The sequence below is a fragment of the Clinocottus analis genome, unplaced genomic scaffold (genome assembly GCF_023055335.1).
Source record: "Clinocottus analis isolate CAN_PGR_092001 unplaced genomic scaffold, fCliAna1.0.p SCAF_64, whole genome shotgun sequence".
Classification (NCBI taxonomy): domain Eukaryota; kingdom Metazoa; phylum Chordata; class Actinopteri; order Perciformes; family Cottidae; genus Clinocottus; species Clinocottus analis.
The window spans coordinates 211,557-221,100 of NW_027176223.1; the positions used below are offsets into that span (position 1 = coordinate 211,557).

Below are 9,544 nucleotides of genomic sequence, written 5' to 3' on the forward strand. Positions count from 1 at the left end.
CATCTTCTAATGTCATCTTCTAATGTCATCTTCTAATGTCATCTTCTCATGTCATCTTCTAATGTCATCTTCTCATGTCATCTTCTCATGTGGCGTAAGCCAGCAGAGCGTCGTTGAATGAAGGAAAGTAGAATCCGTTTGGGAGAAAGAGAGAGAACGTTCTCTCCACAAGGTCAAACGTTACCGTTCAGCTCTGCTGCAGTTATGAAACTTCTCGTGAGACTTTTATCTGAAGCTGTTATGAGTTCATGGACAACGAGCTCTTGAAGTGTGTTGTGCACGAGCAGCCATCAGTGTGTGAATGTGTGTGAATCACACGTAGTTTACAAGTACAGTCCACTGCCATTTCCTGTTTTATGACTGAAAATCATTTTTGTTGTTGTTGACGTGCTAAAAGTAAGAGCTATCCAAGCGTCTTTGCAACAGAAAAGCGAGACTGTAATGTTACACAACTGGCTGATCATTAAGTGTTAAATGTTACCCAGTAACACGTGTTATTATATAATAGCAACCCAAAATAGATTGAAAGAGTTGGAGGAAGGTTCATCTGGTTGTAGATGTTCTGGACTGGTGAACACGAGGTGTGCACGAGGTGTGCACGAGGTGTGCACGAGGTGTGCACGAGGTGTGCACGAGCACACGATGACTGTGTTCTACATGTCTTCTGTGTTATCTGAACTGTGTGAAATGATGTGCTGCTGCTGTCTTGTGATGTTTCATCTCAATGAGGCTTTTCCTGCTAAAATAAAAAATAATATATAATAATAAAAAATAATAATAAATAAAAAAAACAGTACTGTGAAAGTGTAACACAAAGAGTAATGTAATACTTTTAATTACTTTTACTCTTTGTGCCCTTTTGAGACAATATTGTTATCAGTAAAAAGTTAGTCCGCTAACTTGCTCAATACTCCTGCTAACACACTATATATATATATATATATATATATATATATATATATATATATATATATATATATATACACACACACACACACACACACACACACACACACACACACACACACACACACACATTGTGAGCGGATAGTGAAATTAACCTTCGTCTTAGTTATTCATGGGCGTAGTAGCACTCAGCCTCTTGTGGCCATAATTAGTATTACAACAACAAATCGAAACATGTTTTTCACATTATTTTATGTTTTTACAGATAAAGAAGAAACTGAGATAAAGATGGTGAAAAAAACTTTTTCCTCCTTGTTTTCAAGTCACAGAAGAGAAAATATTTTAGATCACAGTTTGTTCTCAATTTTCCTCTCAGGGCGTCAGTTCACTCTGTAAGGCGCCGTGTCTGTAACCTGTAGTCTGTAACCTGTAGTCTGTAGTCTGTCTGTAGTCTGTAACCTGTAGTCTGTCTGTAGTCTGTAACCTGTAGTCTGTAACCTGTAGTCTGTAGTCTGTAAGATGCAGTATGTAGTCTGTTTCTGTGTCTATAGTCTATGTCTGTAACCTGTAGACTGTAACATGTAGTCTGTGTCTGTAGTCTGTAACCTGTAGACTGTGTCTGTAGTCTATTTCTGTGACCTGTAGACTGTAACCTGTAGTCTGTGTCTGTAGTCTGTAGACTGTAACCTGTAGACTGTGTCTGTAGTCTATGTCTGTAACCTGTAGACTGAAACCTGTAGTCTGTGTCTGTAGTCTGCAGACTGTAGCCTGTAGACTGTGTCTGTAGTCTATGTCCGTAACCTGTAGACTGTGCCTGTAGTCTGTAGTCTGTGTATACAACCTGTCTGTGGCTGTGTATTCAGCATGTGTCTGCACTCTGTAGTCTGTGTCTGTAAACTGTAGTCTGTGTCTGAAGTCTGTAGTCTTTGTCTGTGGTCTGTGCATGTAGTCTGTGTCTGTAATCTGTGTCTGTAAACTGTAGTCTGTGTCTGAAGTCTGTAGTCTGTGTCTGTGGTCTGTGCATGTAGTCTGTGTCTGTAATCTGTGTCTGTAAACTGTAGTCTGTGTCTGAAGTCTGTAGTCTGTGTCTGTGGTCTGTGCATGTAGTCTGTGTCTGTAATCTGTGTCTGTAAACTGTAGTCTGTGTCTGAAGTCAGTGGTCTGTGTCCATAGTCTGTGGCTGTAGTCTGTGTCTGTTGTCTGTAATCTATAGTGTGTGTCAGTTGTCTGTGACTGTGGTCCGTGGCCAGTAGTATGTGTCTGTAGACTGTGTCTGTAATCTGTAGTCTATGTCTGTAGTCTGTGTCTGTAGTCTGTGTCAGACTGAGGCATCGTGTCTCTTCTATTTTCTTACGCTCTCTTAATGAGCAACTGGCTACAGACCACCAGAGCAGACTGAAGCAGTGAGACCACCAGAGCAGACTGATAGTGAGACCACCAGAGCAGACTGATAGTGAGACCACCAGAGCAGACTGAAGCAGTGAGACCACCAGAGCAGACTGATAGTGAAGACCACCAGAGCAGACTGATAGTGAGACCACCAGAGCAGACTGAAGCAGTGAGACCACCAGAGCAGACTGAAGTGGTGAGACCACCAGAGCAGACTGAAGCAGTGAGACCACCAGAGCAGACTGAAGCAGTGAGACCACCAGAGCAGACTGAAGCAGTGAGACCACCAGAGCAGACTGATAGTGAGACCACCAGAGCAGACTGAAGCAGTGAGACCACCAGAGCAGACTGAAGCAGTGAGACCACCAGAGCAGGAACAGGAACCTCCCGTCAGTAACACAGAGCTTCTCTCTTGATCTCCGTGTCGGTCGTCCATGTACGACGGTGACCAGGAGGTCTGTACTTTACGTCTACAGCTCTGTGTTCCTGAATAAAAATCCTAAATCCTGAACAAGACCTAAAATGATGACATTGTGGAGGCGTTTTTTTATCCAAACAGACGATGAGTCAGCGACCGACAGGAAGAACTGTTGGTGAGGAATATTCCTCTTAGTTTTTATATTTCACTTGGCGCTATTGTTTAGTATTCTTAATGTGTCTGTAGTACTTGTTTAGTACTCCTAGTGTATCTGTAGTACTTGTTTAGTACTCCTAGTGTATCTGTAGTACTTGTTAAGTACTGTTATTGTGTCAGTAGTACTTATTTAGGGTCATAAGTGTGTCAGTAGTACTTGTTTGGCACTCTCAGTGTGTCTGTGGTACTTGTTTAGTACTCCTGATGTATCTGTAGTACTCATATTGTGTCAGTAGTACTTGTTTAGTACGCTTTGTGTGTCTGTAGTACTTGTTTAGTACCCTCAGTGTGTCTGTAGTACTTGTTTAGTACTCACAGTGTGTCTGTAGTACTTGTTCAGTACTCTCATTGTGTCTGTAGTACTTGTTTAGTACTCTTATTGCGTCAGTAGTACTTATTTAGGATTATCAGTTTGTCAGTAGTACTTGTTTAGTACTCTAGGTGTGTCTGTGGTACTTGTTTAGCACTCTTGATGTGTCTGTAGTACTTATATTGTGTCTGTAGTACTTGTTCAGTACTCTCAGTGTAGTACTTGTTTAGTATTCTCAGTCTGTCTGTAGTACTTGTTTAGTATTCTCGGTGTGTCTGTAGTACTTATTTAGTATTATCTGTGTGTCTGTAGTACTTCTTTGGTACTATCTGTGTGTCTGTAGTACTTGTTTGGTACTCTCTGTGTGTCTGTAGTACTTGTTTAGTATTCTCGGTGTGTCTGTAGTACTTGTTTAGTATTCTCAGCGTGTCTGTAGTACTTGTTTAGTATTCTCGGTGTGTCTGTAGTACTTGTTTGGTACTATCTGTGTGTCTGTAGTACTTGTTTAGTATTCTCGGTGTGTCTGTAGTACTTGTTTAGTATTCTCGGTGTGTCTGTAGTACTTGTTTAGTATTCTCGGTGTGTCTGTAGTACTTGTTGAGTAGTAATAATAATAATAATATTCATAACTGTTGAACTCTGAGCCTCAAACAATCTGTTTATGTCACATTGTGTGTTTTATTTCTTCTACACTTCCTGTCTTCCTTGTGGACCGACCATCCTTCTACAGCGTCTTGCCTCCTCTCAGTGTGTGTGTGTGTGTGTGTGTGTGTGTGTGTGTGTGTAACTCACCTGCAGCTTCCCGTGGAAGACGACGTCCTGCAGGAAGTGCGGGGCCTGCTGCTCGGACCCGGCGGTCGGAGAGACTCCCGCTTCTGTTTCCTCTGCCATCGTCCAGGTAGAGAGCAGAGCGACGCTGAGGAGACGAGTCCAAACACAACAGTCCGCTCTGTGCTCCTCCTCCTCCTGCTCCTCCTCCTCCTCTTCCTCCTCCTGCTCCTCTTCCTCCTCTTCCTCCTCTTGCTCCTCCTCCTCCTCCTCTCTCCGTCTGAGTCTCCGGTCACAGACAGAGGTTATGTGATAGCATCTGGTGTCCACAGCCTCCTCTCCTCTCTCCTCTATCCTCTGATTTTCTCTCAACTTGCCACTTTTCTGTCTTTGGTGGTCTCCTTTAAAGCTTGTGTGTGTCTGTGTGTGTCTGTGTGTGTCTGTGTGTGTCTGTGTGCGGCGGCTGGAGGCAGCCTTGTTACTTGAGAAGCCGTCTGCGAGCCAAGATCTAAACTTAGACAACGATAAAACTCTGATGAACACGAGGAGCCCTCCCTCCCTCCTTCCCTCCCTGCCTCCTTCCTTCCCTCCCTCGCTCCCTCCCTCTCTCCCTACTTCCCTTCCTCCCTCCCTCCCTCCCTCCCTCCCTTCCTCCTTCCCTCCCTCCCTCGCTCCCTCGCTCCCTCTCTCCTTCCCTCCCTCCTTTCCCTCCCTCCCTCCCTCCTTCCCTCCCTCCTTCTCTCGCCCACTCGCTGCCTCTCTCCTTCCCTCCCTCGTTCCCTACCTCCCTCGCTCCCTCGTTCCCTCCCTCCCTCGCTCCCTCGCTCCCTCGCTCCCCCTCTCCTTCCCTCCCTCCTTTCCCTCCCTCCCTCCCTCCTTCCCTCGCTCCCTCGCTGCCTCTCTCCTTCCCTCCCTCGTTCCCTCCCTCCCTCGCTCCCTCGTTCCTTCCCTCCCTTATTCCCTCCCTCCCTCGCTCCCTCGCTCCCTCTCTCCTTTCCTCCCTCCTTTCCCTCCCTCCCTCCCTCCTTCCCTCGCTCCCTCGCTCCCTCTGTCCTTCCCTCCCTCGTTCCCTCCCTCCCTCGCTCCCTCGCTCCCTCGCTCCCTCCCTCCCTCCCTCCCTCGCTCCCTCCCTCCTGCCCTCCCTCCCTTGCTCCCTCGCTCCCTCCCTCCCTCCCTCCCTCCTTACCTCCTTCATTCCCTCCCTCCCTTCCTCGCTCCTTACCTCCTTCCTTTCCTCCCTCGCTTCCTCGCTCCCTCCCTCCCTCCTTACCTCCTTCCCTCCGCCCCTCCCTCCCTCCCTCCCTCCTTACCTCCTTCTCTCCCTCCCTCGCTCCCTCGCTCCCTTCACCAGCTCACCAGGATGAGGGGGAGGAGCTCCAGGACAAAGTGCTGTCTTCTTTCCCCAAACATCTGTGTCCTGATTGCTCTTCAAGCGCATGAAGCTACTGAGAGGAGAGAAAGAACACATCACACATCATCCACGCTCCTCCTGGTCTCCACCCTGGACCAGGGGCCCTACAGGGCCCAAAGTATAGGGCCCTGGTCTCCACCAGGGGCCCTACACTTTGGCCCCTGTAAGGCCCCTGGTGGAGACCAGGGCCCTACACTTTGGCCCCTGTAAGGCCCCTGGTCTCCACCAGGGGCCTTACAGGGGCCAAAGTGTAGGGCCCTGGTCTCCACCAGGGGCCCTACACTTTGGCCCCTGTAAGGCCCCTGGTGGAGACCAGGGCCCTACACTTTGGGCCCTGGTCCGGACGCTAGCAGAGTGTGGCACTAAACCGTGTGTTTGTGTCTTTGTGTGTGTTTGTGTGTTTGTGTGTTTGTGTGTGTGTGTGTGTGTGTGTGTGTGTGTGTGTGTGTGTGTGTGTGTGTGTGTGTGTGTGTGTGGTGCTAACAGCTGCTGGAGCCATTAGCCTGTCAAAACGTTTCTAACTCTGCGTTTTCCCCTGGAGGAACAATATGTATATATAATATAAAATATAATATAATATATAATATAATATATATAATATAATATATAATATATATAATATATAATATGTCTATTAATCTTACAAATCATTCATAATTATGGATTTTTGGGGGCAATTTCATGTCTTTATTGAACAGTGACAGTAGAGAGAGAGGACGTGTCCTCCTGTCCTCCACGCTGCCGCCAGGAATGTACGAGGAAGAAAGTCTTCTTCATGAGGAAGAAGTCTTCTTCATGAGAAAAAAGACTTCTTCATCATAAAGAAGTCTTCTTCATCATAAAGAAGTCTTCTTCATCATAAAGAAAGTCTTCTTCATAATGAAGAAGACTTCTTCATCATAAAGAAAGTCTTCTTCATCATGAAGAAGTCTTCTTCATCATAAAGAAGTCTTCTTCATGATAAAGAAGTCTTCTTTCTTGACGGAGTGCAGGACACATTTGTCGGCAGAAGGGACATTTTTCTTGTCCTGATAAAAAAAGAAAGTGTAGATTTTGGACTAAATATAGTCCTGTGTGAGTAGTTGACTTTATTGATGTCAGTGTTTAAAGTGGAGTCCAGGGAAGCGGAGACATTTCAACCCAAAGAGCAGAAGTTGCTCTGTGAAGCTTCAGGAAACGCTGCCGTGTTTACTCTGAGAGCAACTCTCTGTTCAGCCTCTGGTTCCTGACACTTCAGCCTCTCATGCTCAACATCCGGAGTATTTATAACTTTCAGAGTTAAAAACAATATGCAGAGACTCCAGCAAAAGGAAAGCGAGGACCTTGTGGAGCACAGGCCGCCGCGCTCCCGTGGGACGCCGTGCGTCTGACTGGACGCTGGGAGCAAGAAGCGGGGGTCAAAGGTCGCCTCTCACAGGAAACACAAGGAAGTGCTGTTTGTGTTCACATGCTGCAGCCCAGCGTGTCGGGGACCTGAACCCTGAACACCAGTCACATGATCAAGGTCAGCTGGAGGTCATGGGTCAGCTGGAGGTCATGGGTCAGCTGGAGATCACAGGTCAGCTGCCTTCAGCGCCGCATCACATCACCTGAACCTCCACCTGCACCTGTACCTCCACTCTGCACCTGAACCTCCACCTGTACCTGAACCTCCACCTGTACCTCCACCTGCACCTGAACCTCCACCTGTACCTGTACCTCCACTCTGTACCTGAACCTCCACCTGTACCTGAACCTCCACTCTGTACCTGAACCTCCACCTGTACCTACACCTGAACCTCCACCTGTACCTACACCTACACCTACACCTGAACTACACCTACACCTGAATCTCCACCTCCACCTGCACCTGTACCTCCACCTGTACCTGTACCTCCACTCTGCACCTGAACCTCCACCTGCACCTCCACCTCCACCTGAACCTCAACCTGTACCTCCACCTGCAACTGAACCTCCACCTGTACCTCCACCTGTACCTCCACCTGAACCTGAACCTCAACCTGTACCTCCACCTGCACCTGAACCTCCACCTGTACCTCCACCTGAACCTCCACCTCCAACTCCACCTGCACCTGTACCTCCACCTGTACCTGTACCTCCACTCTGCACCTGAACCTCCACCTGCACCTCCACCTGCACCTGAACCTCCACCTGTACCTCCACCTGAACCTCCACCTGCACCTGTACCTGCGCCTGGAGGAACTACCATCAACTATCTCATTGACCAACAGTGAAGTCAATATCACAGAGGTGAGAGTCCAGCAAGAGACGCCCTCTGTCCTGACCTCTGAGACACAGCAACAGCATGCAGGTCAGCAGCTCTATAGAGCAACTTCTTCCTATAGAGCAACTTATCCCTATAGGAGCAACTTATTCCTCTAGAGCAACTTATCCCTATAGGAGCAACTTATTCCTCTAGAGCAACTTATTCTTATAGAGCAACTTATTCCTATAGAGCAACTTATTCTTATAGAGCAGCTTATTCCTATAGAGCCGCTTGTTATTAGAGAGAAACTTATTCCTATGGAGCAACTTATTCCTATAGAGCAACTTATTCTTATAGAGCAACTTATTCATGTAGAGCAACTTATTCCTATAGAGCCACTTGTTCTTAGAGAGCAACTTATTCCTATAGAGTAACTTATTCTTATAGAGCAACTTATTCCTATAGAGCAGCTTATTCCTATAGAGCAACTTATTCTTACAGAGCAACTTATTCCTATAGGAAGAAGGTTCTGCAGCTCTATCCTTAAGGTGTATCTCTGTGACAACAGTAAGTGTGGAGTTGTGCGTTTACGTGTTGTGTAACTTCCTCATAGCGGGAGAGTCCTCTGCATGGAGTCTGGCTTCATCATATCATCTGTGGTCCCACAGCAGCGTCTGAATGACGGCGGTGATGATGGGCGGAGCTTCTCAACGCTGATTGGTTGACCCCGACTCTTTTTTTTCGCCAGAGTTGGAAGATTTCAACTCACACGAATTTGTGGCGCCTCAAACTCGTCAATCTGCTGCTGGAAGTTTTCACCTGGTGGAAAATGAGCTTTTTTACAACCTGCGTGTGATCTAGACGTCCACGTAAAGGTGGGCGTGTCTTATTGACGGTGGGCGTGTCTTATTGAAGGGAGGCGTGTCTTATTGAAGGTAGATGTGTCTTATTGAAGGTAGTTGTGTCTTATTAAAGGTAGGCGTGTCTTATTGAAGGGAGGCGTGTCCTATTGAAGGTAGGCGTGTCCTATTGAAGGTAGGCGTGTCTTATTGAAAGTAGTTGTGTCTTATTGAAGGTAGGCGTGTCTTATTGAAGGTAGGCGTGTCTTATTGAAAGTAGTTGTGTCTTATTGAAGGTAGGGGTGTCTTATTGAAGGTAGGCGTGTCCAATTGAAGGTAGGCGTGTCCTATTGAAGGTAGGCGTGTCCTTTTGAAAGTAGTTGTGTCTTATTGAAGGTAGGCGTGTCCTATTGAAGGTAGGCGTGTCTTATTGAAAGTAGTTGTGTCTTATTGAAAGTAGTTGTGTCTTATTGAAGGTAGGCGTGTCTTATTGAAGGTAGTTGTGTCTTATTGAAGGTAGGCGTGTCTTATTGAAGGTAGATGTGTCTTATTGAAGGTAAGCGTGTCTTATTGAAGGTAGATGAGTCTTATTAAGGTAGATGTGTCTTATTGAAAGTAGATGTGTCTTATTGAAGGTAGGCGTGTCTTATTGAAGGTAGGTGTGTCTTATTGAAGGTAGATGAGTCTTATTAATGTAGGCGTGTCTTATTGAAGGTAGGCGTGTCTTATTGAAGGTAGTTGTGTCTTATTAATGTAGGCGTGTCTTGTTGAAGGTAGGCGTGTCTTATTGAAGGTAGTTGTGTCTTATTGAAGGTAGATGTGTCTTATTGAAGGTAGGCGTATCTTACTGAAGGTAGTTGTGTCTTATTGAAGGTAGGCGTGTCTTATTGAAGGTAGATGTGTCTTATTGAAGGTAGGCGTGTCTTATTGAAGGTAGATGTGTCTTATTGAAGGTAGGCGTGTCTTATTGAATGTAGGCGTGTCTTATTGAAGGTAGATGTGTCTTATTGAAGGTAGGCGTGTCTTATTGAAGGTAGATGTGTCTTATTGAAGGTAGGCGTGTCTTATTGAAGGTAGATGT

The 9,544-nt window shown here is 46.4% G+C and overlaps 1 protein-coding gene across 1 annotated transcript in view; it reads right to left on the reverse strand.

Moving 5' to 3' along the window:
- Nucleotides 1–4,197, reverse strand: part of LOC137804787 (anoctamin-1-like) — a 41,366-nt gene extending 37,169 nt beyond the window's left edge. Inside the window, exon 1 of the mRNA XM_068604171.1 lies at nucleotides 4,032–4,197. Coding sequence (XP_068460272.1) covers nucleotides 4,032–4,130 — 99 coding nt within the window. The 5' untranslated portion in view covers nucleotides 4,131–4,197. The remainder of the gene's footprint in view (nucleotides 1–4,031) is intronic.
- Between the last annotated feature and the right edge of the window lie 5,347 nt (nucleotides 4,198–9,544).